The sequence below is a fragment of the Cinclus cinclus genome, chromosome 12 (genome assembly GCF_963662255.1).
Source record: "Cinclus cinclus chromosome 12, bCinCin1.1, whole genome shotgun sequence".
NCBI classification, from domain to species: Eukaryota; Metazoa; Chordata; class Aves; order Passeriformes; family Cinclidae; genus Cinclus; species Cinclus cinclus.
The window spans coordinates 474,839-490,693 of NC_085057.1; the positions used below are offsets into that span (position 1 = coordinate 474,839).

General features: G+C 49.0%; 4 protein-coding genes and 1 non-coding gene across 5 annotated transcripts in view; 4 read left to right on the plus strand and 1 right to left on the minus strand.

Annotated features, from left to right (window-relative positions):
- The window catches only part of IFT122 (intraflagellar transport 122), a 29,099-nt gene extending 19,600 nt beyond the window's left edge, over positions 1 to 9,499 (minus strand). Inside the window, exons 1-13 of the mRNA XM_062500416.1 lie at positions 9,443 to 9,499; positions 9,129 to 9,195; positions 7,918 to 8,002; positions 7,000 to 7,078; positions 6,185 to 6,261; positions 5,692 to 5,758; positions 4,781 to 4,927; positions 4,004 to 4,079; positions 3,294 to 3,485; positions 2,474 to 2,612; positions 1,673 to 1,875; positions 1,072 to 1,209; positions 199 to 363 (exon numbers count right to left, since the gene is read on the minus strand). Coding sequence (XP_062356400.1) covers positions 199 to 363; positions 1,072 to 1,209; positions 1,673 to 1,875; positions 2,474 to 2,612; positions 3,294 to 3,485; positions 4,004 to 4,079; positions 4,781 to 4,927; positions 5,692 to 5,758; positions 6,185 to 6,261; positions 7,000 to 7,078; positions 7,918 to 8,002; positions 9,129 to 9,195; positions 9,443 to 9,483 — 1,476 coding nt within the window. The 5' untranslated portion in view covers positions 9,484 to 9,499. The remainder of the gene's footprint in view (positions 1 to 198; positions 364 to 1,071; positions 1,210 to 1,672; positions 1,876 to 2,473; positions 2,613 to 3,293; positions 3,486 to 4,003; positions 4,080 to 4,780; positions 4,928 to 5,691; positions 5,759 to 6,184; positions 6,262 to 6,999; positions 7,079 to 7,917; positions 8,003 to 9,128; positions 9,196 to 9,442) is intronic.
- SEC13 (SEC13 homolog, nuclear pore and COPII coat complex component) overlaps positions 1 to 15,855 on the plus strand; it is a 225,499-nt gene that overhangs the window by 189,451 nt on the left and 20,193 nt on the right. The gene's annotated exons all lie outside the window — the stretch shown is intronic.
- Positions 9,738 to 13,433, plus strand: MBD4 (methyl-CpG binding domain 4, DNA glycosylase). The gene is made up of 8 exons (XM_062500967.1): positions 9,738 to 9,769; positions 9,950 to 10,126; positions 10,336 to 11,147; positions 11,515 to 11,589; positions 11,893 to 12,027; positions 12,253 to 12,402; positions 12,990 to 13,093; positions 13,228 to 13,433. Exons 1-8 carry the CDS (start codon positions 9,738 to 9,740, stop codon positions 13,303 to 13,305), a joined length of 1,563 nt encoding a protein of 520 aa, XP_062356951.1. The 3' UTR covers positions 13,306 to 13,433.
- RPL32 (ribosomal protein L32) lies at positions 13,957 to 15,853 on the plus strand. Its single transcript, XM_062500681.1, has 4 exons — positions 13,957 to 14,119; positions 14,662 to 14,762; positions 14,956 to 15,137; positions 15,682 to 15,853. The coding sequence occupies exons 2-4, from the start codon at positions 14,667 to 14,669 to the stop codon at positions 15,809 to 15,811; spliced, it is 408 nt and encodes a 135-aa protein (XP_062356665.1). The 5' UTR covers positions 13,957 to 14,119; positions 14,662 to 14,666; the 3' UTR covers positions 15,812 to 15,853.
- On the plus strand, positions 14,463 to 14,598 carry LOC134048956 (small nucleolar RNA SNORA7). Its single transcript, XR_009933578.1, has one exon. It is a non-coding gene; the product is annotated as a small nucleolar RNA SNORA7 (small nucleolar RNA).

The following is a 15,855-nucleotide window of genomic DNA, read 5'->3' on the forward strand; positions in this document are numbered from 1 at the left end:
TCTTTATTCAGCTGTTGCTCACACAGACTTCCTGTCTTCTCATTCCTACTCCACCATCCCTTAGAGGGTGGTTTTGATAAACAGAATGCAGTTAAATTCTACAAGATGTGATTAACAGCTTAAATGAGTTACATGAATATCTGCACAGCAACACTTTAGGGATGTTCTGCATCCCCCTTACAAAGAGTTAGTTTTCACCTGAAAGAGCAGCTCCTTGGTGTGGATGTCGTAGACCAGGCAGGTGTCGTTCTCATCCACCACGGCCAGCTTGCTGCGGGACGCGCTCATGTCCAGGCAGCGCACGGCCGTCGACTGCTTCAGCAGCACGATGGCCAGTGCATTGTCCACAAAGATCTTCAGGATCTGGGCACGAGGGAGACACAGTCACTCCAGACATCTCTGTCCCTGCAGCTGCAAACAGCACCGCGGCCAAAAACGCCAGTGCTGGCTGAAGTGTGGAGCTTTTTCAGAGAACAACTGCAGTAAAATTAGGGAAATGCTTCCAGTCTGAGGTCTCTTGAGCAGTCTGGCTGCTCCAACATGCTCCAGATCACAAGCCCATACAGTTAAATCAGATGCCTTGCATCCTGGATTCTCCAATAGTTACATAATTTCATTAATACAGGAATATATAACATACAGAAGACACACAGCATCTCAACTTCCCTGCTGGCAGTACCTCTGGGTTGCAGTTGGACACTTCCAGCTGCCATCTGGTGTGTGAAACACAGCACCCACACCTGGAGAACAGCCACATCCTCACAAGTGCTCATCAGAAAACATGTACACACTTCCAACCCCCACTAAAGGCAAGCCTGCTCTCTGCACCAAGAACTCAATTTTGGTCAGTTGATACTAACTCACAGACTTTTAGACACAGTTAAACATATTTGTATGAATTTTACTGTTAGAGAATGTGAAAGACAGAAGTAATAATTTTTAATCCCAAAATGAGATTGTCAAATAAAATTCTAGGCTGGAAAAGAACCTGCTGCTCCTCAGGTCTCCCTCTGAGAGCATAGAACACATTTTATTTGAAGTGAAAGACACGTATCAGACATGATGTGTTACCTGACCATTTTTTAGACCAACTAAGAGGCCTTCTCTTCCTGGAGGTCCTCCAATTACTTTAATGTAACGAATAAGAGATTCCATCAGCCATTCTCGTTCTTTAACGCCACTAAATGAAAGGCACTGCAATCTCTTCTCCTAAGGACAAAGTAAGATATAAAACACAGCCTGGAGGTGAAAACAAAAATCTGTGGCTGATGTGTGATGTTTACACCTCTACTAGCAGGCGTGCCTACTTTTACATTTAAAAATCATAAAGTTGAATACTCAGTTTAATGGGTAAATTATTTAAGATTCTCCAATCCTATGAGCAAACAAAAATAAACACCCCCAGTCTTTTTCTAGTAGTTCTCTCCCACACAAAAGTACCCCCGGATTCTGTGCTAATTTATCAAATTCATTATAGAGCCTGCTTTACTGAACCAGAGTCACCTGAACCATGCTGCAGTGGCTGCCCAGCAGCATGTGAACACTGCAGGACTGCCTGGGGAAGTGCTGCAGCAGACCCCACAGCACAGCCACGTCCTGCCAGCCATGACTGGGACAGCTGCCTTGAACACGGAGCACACCCCAGGACTACTCTAGCTTTTGAGGCACGTACCTGGCATAAAATAATGTGATCTGAACACACCACCAGCAAGTTACATTCAAATTTCTTTATGATCTTTTCCTTCACCCGATAATACATATCTGCAGAGTCATCCGAGTACAACTCGTAAATCAGGATTTTCTCTGGCATCTGGATGGCTAATCTGTTTTTGTAGATTGCAATTTTCTTCACAAGCTCTCTGCCTTTTATCCTAACTAGAAAGAAAAAAACACCAAAATGATAAAGTATAAGCTGACACAAAAATAACATACAGAAATCAGAGAACTAATACACTAAAATTGAATCTCCCTAGAGCACCTCTAAAATTCAAAGCACATTCCTGCTCAGATATGTTTGCTGCTCTGCATCTACGTAATCCATTATCCCTGTCACAGTTTACCACCCTCTATGAACAGCACATTCTGGAGCAGTACTTCAAATCCTTGCCATAAAAAGCCAGCAGAAACAAAACAAACAAAATAAGCACAAATGCTTGAGGTTACAAGTAAGGAAAACAAAAGCCAAACATAACACATAGTATTTTATCTCATTTTCAGAGATTAAAACCTTATTTTAAGAGCCCCTGTCCTTCCCAGTCTCTTTGCCAATCCCCACATCTTTCATTGCACTTGTCAGCACTGAACTCGCATACCCCAAGTTTGCACTCTCCTTGTGCAAAGCATGTTCCACAGTCTGAGTGCCAAAGTGACAACAGCCTGTCAGGTACATGCAGCATATATTCCAAGTGTCTTGATGGATATTCATTAAAACAAGCTGCATGAAACTTTGGCCTGCCTGCAAGTGACAAGTTACCTTTTTGTTCTGTGATGAGGTGCTGGACAATAACGTCGGTCATGCTGTCCCTGTAGGCGTAGCGATCTTTATAGAGGCCATGGACAGTGCTGAAAATCAGCTGGTAGAAGGAGATTGTTCCATCCTGACACCCTACTGCCTGAACATAAGAAGGGAATCATTTTAGTTAATTGGTACAGAGAGGTGAGAATTGGCAGAATGTGTGGTGTTTATATGAACACCATGTCCCTTTTCCTGCATAATGAACAGACACCAGTGACAGCTGACTTTTATTTAACCGTGGTACAGGTGCAATGCAGAATGAGGACTGATCTTCCCATGGACACCACCATGCTGGGTGGGGGCCTTGAGTTTATTTGATTGGGTTTTTGGTTAGATTATTTGTGGAGGGGGTGTGTTTGTATGCTCCTTTTTAAATTTGCTTTAATTCTCTTCCCACTTGTACAGGACTCAGAGTGCAGCATTTTGTGCTGACAAGTGCCATGTAGACATTTTCTTCCCATCATGAAATGAGATTTAGTGAATTCCAGAAGTTATTAGCTGATATTTTAAATTATTTTTCCCTCCTCTTTTTTAATCAAAATGCAACAAACACCTTAGCACTTGAAAGAAGGTGTTATGCTCCTTACATCCTTACAGCTCAGGTTTTACTTTTGTGGGACATTTGTAATTCCAGTGGCACAATGTAATTCCTACACACTGCTGAGGTTCTACTGCCTTGGTAGGAATGTCCAAGGAACTAAGCTGAAAATGTATGATCTTACTTTAAGTAACAAATTACCTGTAAAAATGTTAGAAAAACTAACATATCCCTGCTCACCACATAGTTGGAGTCTGGTTTAACTTTGCAGGTCCAGACCCAGCTGCTCTGCTCTCCCACAGTGCCCAGGCGTACTCCATCCCTTGTGAAGAGAGAAACCTGTCTGTCTGAACCTCCCAGCAAGAGATACTCTCCTTTGGTAAAGTAGCTGATGCAGCATGGGTCAAAATTGAGCACTCTGTCCTTCCCAACCTACAAGGGAAAACAAAACAAAAAACAATCAAAAACATTAACAAAAGGATCATTTCATCTTTCCTGAAGGCAGCAAGTGCCATCACTGATACCACTCATCTTCTCCATGCCAGAACCACTGGCTATATTAAGAATCCCAAAGGCAGTCCTAAATTACATCCAAGAATCTCACCAGTCCCAAACCATTCTTCTCAGAAGGCAACAACTCACAAAGCCCCTTTTAACCAGCTGAAAACCCCACAAAGATGTTCTCTACAAAGCAGTGAACCATGTCACAGAAGTCAGCAGTGTTGTAAGGGCTTCAATGGAAGAACTCCAAGACAGCAGCTGAGCTACTATGTGAGAAAGAAGAGCTGATGGAGTAATGGTTAAGAAAAAAGAAGACTCATAAAAGGCTGGGAAAACAGAAGACATTTAATGTAACTAATAAAGCACCATTATACAAATATTTTGACTGTGGGACACAAAACAGAACCAAAAATACCCTGTGACTCTTGAATAAGCTCTCCAAGACATACCTGCTTGCCACTCAGGTGGTAAAAGGAAAGCTTCTGACCCCAGTCTGCCACAGCTAAAATGTCATTGCGTTCATCTCTGCCAGAAAAAAACACAGAAAAAGTAGCAATTCTACAGCAATATATTAACAAATTTCTTAGACCAACAGAACCAAGCAGCAGAATAGCAGAATTAACTTTATGTTACTCTTTAAAAGTCACAAATGGAAAGGACAGTAATTTGTCACTTAAACCTGTGGAAAACAGCCTGGGGACACAAACTGAAAAGCAGTCTCCTCTACAGGAATAACTCAAAGCTTGAGGGGGGGACAGGCTCTGATCCCAGGGAACAGGGACACAACAAGAAGAAAAAGCTTCAAGCTGTGCCAGGGAAGATTTAGGTTGGGAACTGGAAAATTTCTTCCCTGAAAGGGCTGTCCAGTCCTGGGCAGGGGGAGTCCCCATCCCTGGAGGGATGTAAAAGCTGTGTGGATGTGGCACCTGGGGACAGGTGTTAGTGGGGGCCTTGGCAGTGCTGGGGGAAGGGCTGGACTCACTGTCTCAAAGGGCTTTTCCAATCTAAACAATCCACATCTCCAATCTAAAGGTAACTTGTTCCCAGGTTCTCCATTCAGCTGAAGACTGGCAGCAAAGCCAAAACCACAATACATAATTGCTTAAAGAAAGTAACACACATGGCGTTAACCTGTTCCAGCCAGGATAAAAATCAAGCTTTTCTGCAATCAATGAGCCAAGGATTCTATTCAGCATGAAAAAAAGAGGAAGGATTAAGTTATTTACCTGGAAGGATTCCAACAAATTGACCATACAGGAGAGGAAGAGCCCCCTGGCCTCTCTATTTTCACTTTCTCATCACCATTTTTGTTCCTTATGCTGACAATGCCGTTGAACATCCCCAAAGCAAGGTACTGGCCATCATTTGTCCAGCTGAGAAAACACACACATACTGAAGAGGAAACTATTACAAACAAGCAGCAGGAAGGCAGGGTATAGCACACTCACACAGGAATGGCAGGTAAAAGTATATTTCTAAGAGGGAGTTCTGGCAGGTGGCTAGTAATCCTGTGGTTTGTTTATGCATCTAAATCCACATTTATAGCAACAGCACGCTCTACATGGAGAACATTTTATCATATATACAGAAGTAAAATAATAAATTAAAGCTTGCAATATTTGCAATATGTGCTAAGTTAGATACATTTTGGGGATGGCAGTCTGGGAGTAGACCAAAATGCTTTAAAAACCACATTTAGAACATGATCAGACAGAACTGTCTGGTGTAGGCCAGAGGAGGCCTAGGGTCTATTCTGGTCTCCTCTTCAGTCAGATGAAGGACTGCAATCCTTGCTTCAGGTTCCCCACAAAGGTAATACCTTCTTCAACTGAAAACTCCAACAGAAAAGATGATGAGCTATAAACAAAAATTACAACTATTTTTCCTGTAACTTTATTTTGTTGTTGTTGCGCAATACAGATGAACAGATGGACAGATTACCTAAAACACCTGTTCAAGACCAGAATATATCTCTGATGCCTTCAGAAGGATTTGGTTATAAATAGGACCAAGCATAACCCAACACTTTGCTACTGAAAAAGAAGGAGGGGAAAGTCCTTTTTTAAAGCTTCCATCTTACTTTAAATGGTTTGTATTGAAACTAACTTAAATGATACAGATAACCCTTAAAACCTACCTACAGCAAGTAATCTTGCAGCTTGTTTTATGTTTAGAGACTGACTTCTGTTCAGGAGACCACAAGCCTTGATGAGAGAAAACAAAAAGCCAATGACAAGTAAGTATGTGCCAGTGCTCAGACTGGAGACTAATACTGTCAGAGAACTCAGCTGGGATTTTAGCAGCATCAAAGTCTCGTCCACTGCTAGAATGACATTTAAATACAAATTATTTATTATTAAATGGGGAAAAAAATCCATCTAAATAACAGGGTGTCTCTGCAAAAAATTCCAGTACCAGAGCAGCATTTGCTCCGGTGACCCCTCACTACATTGCCCTTTCCCATTGAGTTTAAGTGATTTAAATCAGCATCCAATGCCACTGGACATTATGTAGCTTTGTGTCCCATCTCTTCTGGAGTTATAGAGCTGTACCTATCTGTGGGTAGCTTAGCTATCCAGCTGTAATGGAATTCACTTTCTCAATGGAAAAGTTCAAGGGAGAAAACATACCAAAATCCCCAGACGAGCAGGATGCCAACTGATGAGTGAGAGGATTGTATGAAACACACTGGATAGAGTCATTATGCCTAGAATGAAGTTACAATCAGATTTCAATAAATCATTCTTAAATGTCCCTTTTCTGACTTTCAGCAAGTGAGCTGAAAGCTTAAGCAGATGCAAAATAATTGGATTGGTTTATATTACATCAAATAAATCTGCTATTACTGTAAAGTAAATCAGAATCAACCTTGTAAAAACTGTCTCCAAGTAGCAGGATTCACTGCATTTAATCAAGATTAAAGCAACTTTGTGAACGTTGTATCCAAATCCTAAACCAAGTGTACTTGTGCAGGATCTGTGCAGTCACCAGCTTAAACAAACCAACTCCTGATAAATGTGCAGTCAGGAAACAGAAGATGAAGTTGCTTCAGAGGGCTGACTGAAAACAGAGCCAGATGATTGAAATACACCAAAAGTGCCAAAGCCATCTTTAATTTGATCTTTCAACCAGAATTATGGTTTATTTTAGAAGACTGGTCACATTATGTCTCATTTTATTCTGGCCTATTCTGAGTTTCCCAAGTTCTCTGTCAGCCCTCTAAATTCACAGATTTCTCTGGATTCTCCACCTCCTTTTATCCCTTTAATTGCTTTCCTGCCTCATTCAGATACTTCAGCTGTTCTTTTCCTCCTCCCTCCCCTATCAACACTTTTCTCTGACCTTAGTGAACCTTCTCCCAAATCTAACAGCTCATGCTCTTTAATAGCAGCAGTGCATAATCAAAACTGGCTTTTGAGGCACAGAACTGAATGGCATCACTTACGTGTACTTCAGAATTCCTTCTAGCTTTGAAGTCCAAATTATCACACTTTTATCAGCAGAACCAGATGCGAAACGCTTGCCTAGGAATTAGAGATAATTTAAATCCCACACATACAAGAATCACTTTCACTCCAAATAATCAAAGAGAGAGCAAGAAGTTCTTGAACTCGACAAGGCTCAAGTAATAAAGGGGCTGACACTGAGTGCCTGGATGTGCTGATGCTTCCCCAGCCACACAGAGTTCCAATGGCTGTAGTGCACCATTTCCACAGCCTTGCCAGTAACCAGTCCTTCCAGTGCTGTCCATCCCCAGGCTGGAGATTGATGGGAACAGGGAAACAAGTTAAACTGGTACACTGTCACAGGAACACACATCACCCAAACAGCAGCAGCTGCAGGAAGGTCCCCCAAGTCCACAGAGTGAGTCCCACTGAATGAGAGTCATAGAGAGATTTCTCTCTTCCATGAGAGAACTGGAAGCAGAGTGCAGTGAACAAGTAACATGTGAAGGATCAGGATATCAGGAAGCTCTGGGATAGAGGAACTACAGCAATAAAACTCAGAGGTAGATAATAGTAAAACCAGGAATCTCTGAGGTGAGATTCTCCTCATGCTAGCCATGAACATACATTTCACCAGTGCTAAACCCAGCACTGAGGTCAAAGAGGAGGGGCAGTGGGACCACAGCTCTTGTGTTCACAGGTAATGTTAGCACCTGGACAGCAGCTCACACCCTCCTCTGGACAACAAACCCCAGCACTTGTTAAAGAACCAACCCCAGCACTTGCTAAAGAACCAATCCCAGCACTCCCACGCTGAGACAGAAGCAACCCCCATTTCTCCATTTTCACTGGGCAATCACAGATGGGAGAGATGCACTTTACAGACCAGGCTAACAATGCCCCAAGGTGCTATTTACCATCTTTGGCATAAGCCACGCAGTACACTGTGTCTTTATGTCCTTTCAAAGGCTGAATTAGGGTTCCATCAGAAGTATCATATACCTGTTCAAACGGGGAGGAAAAAAACAATCCAAATATACAAACAAAACAACTTATTAAAAAAATCCTTCAGTGAATCACAGAACCATATTTGGGTGGGAAGGCCCTTTAAAGCTCACTCAGTTCATGCCCTTGCCATGGAGCAGTGAGACCTTGCACTAGACCAAGTTGTTCCAAGCCCCATCCAACCTGGCCTAAAACACCCCCAGTGTGAGGGCTGCGATATAAAACTACTGAAGGCCAACAGATGATTCACTTCCTTCTGTGTCTGCTTTTTGGATTTCATACAGTTCATACAGAACAAAGCATTTTCTTTCACAGAAGCAGCTTTCTGTGACATGATACCTCTTAGAAAGAAAGGAGTACTAGAAAATAACATGTACAAAGGACATTTTTCAAGAGTTTGTTTGGCAGTTTGTTTTACATCTTATTGGCTTTTTATCTTTGCTATTTTACACCTTGCTGTTAAAACATCTATGCATTTGATGATTAAGCATAATAAATACTGCAAAGGAGCATCAGTAAATACACGATTTTGTTAGCCCTGAAAATAACACCTGCTGTCCTGCAGTGCTGAACTCCACCTCTACAATCCATCCATCATCCCCCCACCCCATCCATCCCTTCCTGCAGTTCCTCCACCTGCCCCATCTACTTTGGAGGACTGTGAGCAGCTGGTTCTGAGCTGCTCTTGCAAGCAGCCTCAAGGACACAAACAGCTTCAGGAGAATGTTCCACATCTTTGCTATCACCACAATGCCAGGACAGGGGTTTGAGTCTCTTCCCCCATCACAGAGATTTTAATGGAACTTGCAGCAGCACAGACCCTGCACTCTGTGCCAGGACTAGGGGTAGGTTCACGGATCTCAAACCCTGGGCACGGCACAAGGGGATGAGATGACACAAATAACATAAATCTCATTACTTCTGGAAATAGAGCTTATAACTTGGTAAGAAATATTAAAAAGCTTCAAAACACTTTAGAATTGGCCTCCATTAATATGTATGTTGCTGTGAGGCTGCACTGACAGAGATAAGGGGATTTCAGATAGGTTATATTCATAAGTTAATATGAAATAAATCCTGCTCATACAGCTGTAAAGGAGAGAGGACAGGAAGGTTTCCCTACCAGCAGCCTGTTTCCAGCAGCAATTATCAACTGGGTCCCATCCGGCTTGAACGCGAGGTCGTAAATACTGAGGGAAACAAACAAGCAAGAAGCGGGTGTCAGGAGATAGAACAGATCCGTGCCCGTCAGATGTGCCCCATGGCCAGCACTGCACGGGCACGGCGGGCTGGGTGGGATCGCCAACACAGCCCGAGCAGGAGGGGCCGGCACCGAGCGACCCCCGCGGAGAGCCCCCAGCCCCGAGCGGACCGGGACAGGGAACGGGCCTGCACTCCCGAACGGGGCCGCGCACCGGCTGTGCCGGGGCCGCTCACCACTGCTCGGCCCTGTCGCGCCAGGTGAGCGCGGCCCGCATCCCTCGGGTCCCGCGCCGCCCGGTACGGCTCGGTAGCGCTCGGTACGGCTCAGCACCGCTCGGCAGAGCCCAGCGCCGCCCCTCACGGCCGGGCCCGCTCCGCGCCCAGCGCCGCTTTCCCGGCCCCGCCGCTGCCACGGGCAACGCGCCTGGGCCCGGGGCCGGCGGGTCCGCCGCCCCGCCAGGGGGCGCTGCCGGCCCGGCAGGGGACGCTCGCGCGGGGCGCGGCGCGGAGGCGGTGCCGTGAGCGTCACATGAGCGGCGCGCGGGAGATGGCGGCGGGCGGGTGAGGGCGGAGCGGGCCCGGGCGGCAGCGGGGACGGTGTCGGCCCGGCCCCGCTCGGCTCGGCTCGGCTCGGCTCGGCTCGGCTCGGCTCCGCTCCGCTCCGCTCCGGGGTCGTGCGGGGGTCTGTGCACAGGCTCTCCTCGGCACCCGGACCTTACCCGAGTTCTCCTTCCCCTGCAGCCCCGCGGGCGGCAGTCGAGGCGCGGCGGCGGCGGCGGCGGCATGGCCCGGCCCCAGCCCCGGCTCCGGGGACCACGGCCCAGCGGGGCCCAGCCCCGTCCCCCGCGGGTGGCAGCGGGTGAGCAGCCGCAGGCGGGCGGGCAGGACGGCCGGGAGGATCGACGTGTACTTCGTGAGGTGAGTCACGTGTACTTCGTGAGGCTGTCAGTGAGCTCTGTGTAGCCTTTCTTGGCAGGACCACAGAAATATGTCCAGAGATCGCCCTGAAAACTGTTTTTGTGCTTTGTTTTGTGGTTGTTTTATGTATTATGTATTGTGGGGATTTGTAAGCAAAGAGTAGGAGAATGAGAAAATCGTTGCTAATTTCTTTTCCTTTCCTACCACAGTCCTGAAGGGAAGAAGCTGAGGTCAAAACGAGAACTTGTGGAGTATTTACAGAAAACTGGAGAGACAACTTTGAAAGCAGCAGATTTTGATTTCACAGCTCCTCGAGGGAGCACATGCTCAGGGCTGAGGGGATGTGGTGCAGGAGCTGTGAGGACTCACCTGGAAAAGGTGGATTGTCAGAGCAAAGTGCAGGAGCTCCATGCACAGAATGGTGCTGAGGTTGGAATTCAGAACATCCAGGCTGGGAATGGACATCTGGAAGATGCTACACCTACTGTGGAAAGCACAGATTTAGTAATGGAAAGCACAAACCCAGAGGAGAGTTTGAAAACCAAAAGAAAGGGGGCAGGTAGGAAAAGTGTCCAAACCAGGAGACATGGGAAGGGCTCAGAAAGGAGGAACCAAGGTGACTCCAAAAGCAAGAGGCAGAGAAGACTCTCTGACACACTGGAGACTGAGTGTGTTCAGAACAAGAGAGTCCACAGACAGACAGACACACGTGGAGCTGACAGCCAGGGTGTGTGTGATGCAGGTGCTGACCCTGTGGATGCAGGGAAAGCTCTGTCAGGAATGTCCAGGACATGGCTGAGGTCAGTGGCTGGCTCACAGAGGGAGCTGGGTCACCTGCTGAAGGAGGGGCTATGCTCCAGTGACACACCTGCTGCAACGTCTGAGGGGAAATCCTATGGACTGGAGACAGGGAAGGTACCAGATCCGAGGGATCTGGGTCAGCAGAATGTTAAATCTGACACCGAGGTGGGTGCTGAGCCATGGGACAGGACAAGCTGCACAGCAGTAACAGTGTTACCAGGTGCGTATGTGCAAGAGCAGAATGTGATGCCAATCCTGCCAATCCTCACGTTCTGCCTGGGCCTCTCTTGCCTGTTGAGGCCATGTGTTCTGCTTCGGGTCAAGCTGCTCTGACATCCAAATCTCATTTTTATCCAAGAGCATTTAAATTATCGCAGTCTTTCTCAAAACTGAAACTTACTGTGCTAAACTCTTAAACTGCACAGTATCAGACAATAATCTGGAGGAGATTTAAGGTACCCTTGTCTTCTGTACATGAGAAGAATTCCTTCTGTTTCCATCACGGCATAAAGCGGAGATGGTGCATGAAACATGACAGCAAAATACTTGGTTCTTTTTCCTAATGCTGAAATTTTATTTATTTATAGAAGAGTCTGTCCTGCGCACACGAGTGGAGAGAAGGAAAACGAGTCCATATTTTTCCACCAAATACAGCAAAGAAGGTATTGTACTTAGGGAATTTTTTTTTTTTTTTTTTTTGCTTTTCATAGGGAAGGGATAGGATAGCTCAGGAGCAAGGTATGGTATGGAAAATTCCTCGCAGCTTGACACTGGCTGCAGCTGTGCCAAGTGGGACACATTGCCCTGCAGCCCTGTAAAGACTGTGTGGGAACTGCTGTGGCTCCATCTATGCACAGAGCCTTCACAAAAATGCTTCAGAGTTTGTAATTTTCTTTTTTTTTTCCTTAAATAGGTAAAGCCATCCTTTTCTGACTAATAAATGTTCCTGTGTTGCCCCTGTACAGCCCCCAGCCCACCCAGAAGAAAGGCCCTCAGAAAATGGACTCCTCCACGTTCTCCTTTCAATCTTATCCAAGAAACACTCTTCCATGATCCGTGGAAACTTCTCATTGCCACCATATTTCTCAACAAAACTTCAGGTAAGTAGAGTAGCAGGAGTAAATGTTGGGAGGTGTTACAGGGCTGAAACAGCTGCCAGTTTTAATGGCATTAATGAAAGAATCTATTTATTTTAGCTTGTGTCACTGTGAAGTAATAATCTTTAGTTGATACCTTGCCTTGAAAAAGCTCACTTGAGAAAGCATATGGATAGTCCAGAAGGAGAGCTCCATCCCAGCCTGCTGCTCACGGGATTCTTTCACCAGGAAAAATGGCCATTCCAGTGCTCTGGGAGTTCCTGAAGAAATATCCTTCTCCTGAGGTAGCCAGGGCTGCAGACTGGAAAGATATGTCAGAGCTGCTCAAACCTCTTGGCCTTTACGAACTCAGGGCCAAAACCATCATCAGGTTCTCAGGTGGGTTTTCCTGACATCTGGAACAATGTTGATTATGCTTGGCAAAAGACAAACAGCTTTGATCCGAACGCTGCTCTGTAGATTTTCCTCGGTTTGGGGGGGTTGGTGAGTTATTTTGTACAGCATTTGGAATCCACTGGTGTCACACAGGCAAAGCTGCTGGTCCCAGTCTGGACTGGGAAAGAATTTTTAGCCACAGTGTGTTCTGCAGGAGACCAGAAACTTGTTGAATAGACCCAAGGCCTGTAGCACTGCTGCTGTGTTTGCAGCACTGCTGTAGGGTGGCTCTGCTCAGGGTTGCTCTAGTGACCTGCAGAAGGCCCTTCCTGCTGGGATTTTTCTGATTCTGGTATTTTCTGTACTCAGAACCTGCAGAAGAGAATTTTGTTTTGATGATGTTATGATTAGAACTCCTACGGTGGTTTGTTCAAGGGTGTTTAAGATTAACCCGTGGGGGATTCATGGCCTGCATTCAAAATGGAGATGTGTAAGAGTGCACAGGGTGCTGCCCGGTTGCTCATGGCGTGCAGCAGGGAGGGCAGGGTGTGTGTGGGTGCTGAGTGCTGTGTGCTGTGCTGGCCCCACAGGTGAGTACCTGAGCAAGGCATGGCGTTACCCCATCGAGCTGCACGGCATCGGCAAGTACGGCAACGACTCCTACAGGATCTTCTGTGTGAACGAGTGGAAGGAGGTGGGTGGTGCCCTTCAGCATCCTGCTTGTGCTCACTGATCCCCTGGCACTGGGAAACCAGCACGCAGAGTATTCGAGCAATGAGATATTTTAAGGTGTTTTACTCAGTATTTGACGTTTTCCCTGTGTCCCAGGTGCAGCCACAGGACCACAAGTTGAATGTGTACCACACATGGCTGTGGGAGAACCACAAGAAGCTGAGCATTGACTGAGCTGAGCTGGGGTGACCTGGCCCCATCACTTCCCTGCGGCTGCCCTCACAGTTCTGGGTGTAAATATTAGTGTGATGTCAGGGCTGGGGTCATTGCTGTTTTTTTAATAAACGTGTCCCTGTTTTGTAGTGTCTGTCTCTTCTTGCAGTGCACCTCTGTGCCCACAGCTGCCTCCCTGGGCTGGGGGCTGGCTGGGCACAGCTATCATCCAGTGCCCACCGTTCCTTCCCCCGGGGCCGAGCAGTCGGGATTTGCTCTCCGTGCTGCTGGATGGGGGCTCAGGGGGAGAGCCTGGGCCAGGAGCAGACCTGCACAGAACAGAGCCCGTTCACCGCCACTTCCCCCGGCGCCTTCCCAGTCCATGCGGGGCCGAGCCCGGTGTCGCTCCGAGAGGAGAGGGGCCGAGCCGGGTTCTGGCTCCCCGGAGCTGCGGGCCGGGATCCGCCGCCAACGGTTCCGCCCCGCCGCCAGGCGGCGCCCTCCCCCCCGCCCGACCTGCCGGAAGTAGCTGCGGGCACAGCCTGACGCTGTGACGCGGGCAGGTCCTGTCAGCTTCGTAGCAAGCGCGCTGGTCGTGGCGGTGGGTGGGAAGCACCGATCTGGGCGCCCCCGCCGGACCGAACCTCCCTGCCCGGTGCCGCCTGGCTGCGGCTGCGGCCTGGCCTCCGTGCCGGTGCCCCGCCGCTGCCCTATCGGCGAGGCCGCAGCGCCCCCCGCCCCTGCCAGGACCGCCCATAACGCGTCCCATAAGCGCTTGCGCTTAGGGCTCCTCCTTCTCTCAGCCGGGCCCGCGGTGGACGCGCCATCGGCACCGGTGAGTCCCGGCCGCGCCATCCGGAGCCATCCGGCACCCGTGGCTTCTGGCACGGACCCGTTCCCTCCCTTTCCCTTTCTCTCCCCCGCGTCTTTTCCCCGGGGCGCGGGCAGCGGCCGCCGCGAGCCGGGACCGCTCCTCTGCCTGCCGGGACGATCCCGGATGGGCGGCGCTGGGGCCGCACCCGCGCCCCTTCCTGGGCGGTGGGGTCGCGCTCCCGGGACAGCGCTCGGTCGCGAGCCGGGGGCGGACGGAGCTGGCGGTCTCGGTCGCTATTGATCTCCTCGGTGTGCGGCGCCGGGCTCCGGCGGGAGCATCTCAGGGCCGCGGGGATGGACCGCGGCACCTCCCAGGATCGCATCTGGAGAGCTGCCAGTGCTCTGCCAGCTTCGGAGGCGGGAGGCAGAGCCCCAGCAGATGAAGACCCATTCCCTCGCCGGCCTGCCGTGGCCCGCGGGGGAAGGCAGTCTGCGACACGCGTGGCCCGGGGAGCTGCACCGCACCTCGGCCACGCCCCTCGCTCACCCCACTCTGTCCCGCAGGCACCATGCCTGCTCTCAGGCCGCTCGTGAAGCCCAAGATCGTCAAGAAGAGAACCAAGAAGTTCATCCGGCACCAGTCTGACCGCTATGTCAAGATCAAGGTGAGGACTTGCTGCAGATTCCCAAAGACGGGAACTTCTGGGGGTGCCTTTGGTGTAGGTGGCGAGGGAAAGCCCAGGGGAATGGTGGCAAGCTGCAGCAGCAGGGCAGGGAGTGTGTGGAGCCAGTGTAGGCAGCCTTCAGGCCAGCTGTGTTCAGGGTGATGTTTTGTAACTGTTCTCCGCATCTCTACAGCGCAACTGGCGCAAACCCAGAGGCATCGACAACAGAGTGCGCCGGCGCTTCAAGGGGCAGATCCTGATGCCCAACATCGGCTATGGCAGCAGTAAGAAGACAAAACACATGCTGCCCACGGGCTTCAGAAAGTTCCTGGTCCACAATGTGAAAGAGCTGGAAGTGCTGATGATGAGCAACAAGTGAGTGTGTGGGGCCTGTACTCCCACCTGAGAGAGGTGGTATGGTCAGGGTGGAATGAGGAAAGTCATTGCCTTTGAGAGCACAGATGCCACCATGATTCCCTCAGTGCCACTGGAGGGTGGGGACACGGGGGCCGTGGGGCTGGCAATCTCATCCTCTTGGCAAAAATACACAACGGTGGCAAGCGAGGCTGTGCCGTGTCACTGTCTACAGTCAGAACTGGGGCTCTTGTCAGACCTGGCACGAGTCTGCCCTAGCAGTTCTTGTTTTTGCTACAAAGTAGTAAGAACAGTAATGAACGACTATCTCATACTGAGTCATTCACAAGGAAAGCTGAGCTGTTCTGGAGGGGAGTTCCTGCTTCAGGCCAGGCTTGCGGAGGGGTGGCAGTCATGGCTCAGTGCCCATGCAGCAATGTCCCCATGCTCAGCCATGTCCCAGTACTGCTGGCAGGACAGCTCCAGCACTATCCCACGGTGCCATGGCTCCGAGGGCTTTTCCTTGGCTCTGGGTGCTGCAGCCCAGCGCTGTCTGTCCCCACAGGTCGTACTGTGCAGAGATTGCCCACAACGTGTCCTCGAAGAACAGGAAGGTGATCGTGGAGAGAGCCGCACAGCTCGCCATCAAGATCACCAACCCCAACGCCAGACTGCGCAGCGAGGAGAACGAGTAGCAGCTCTGCAGCACAGCTGTATTTAATAAAGCCTCAGTCCAACT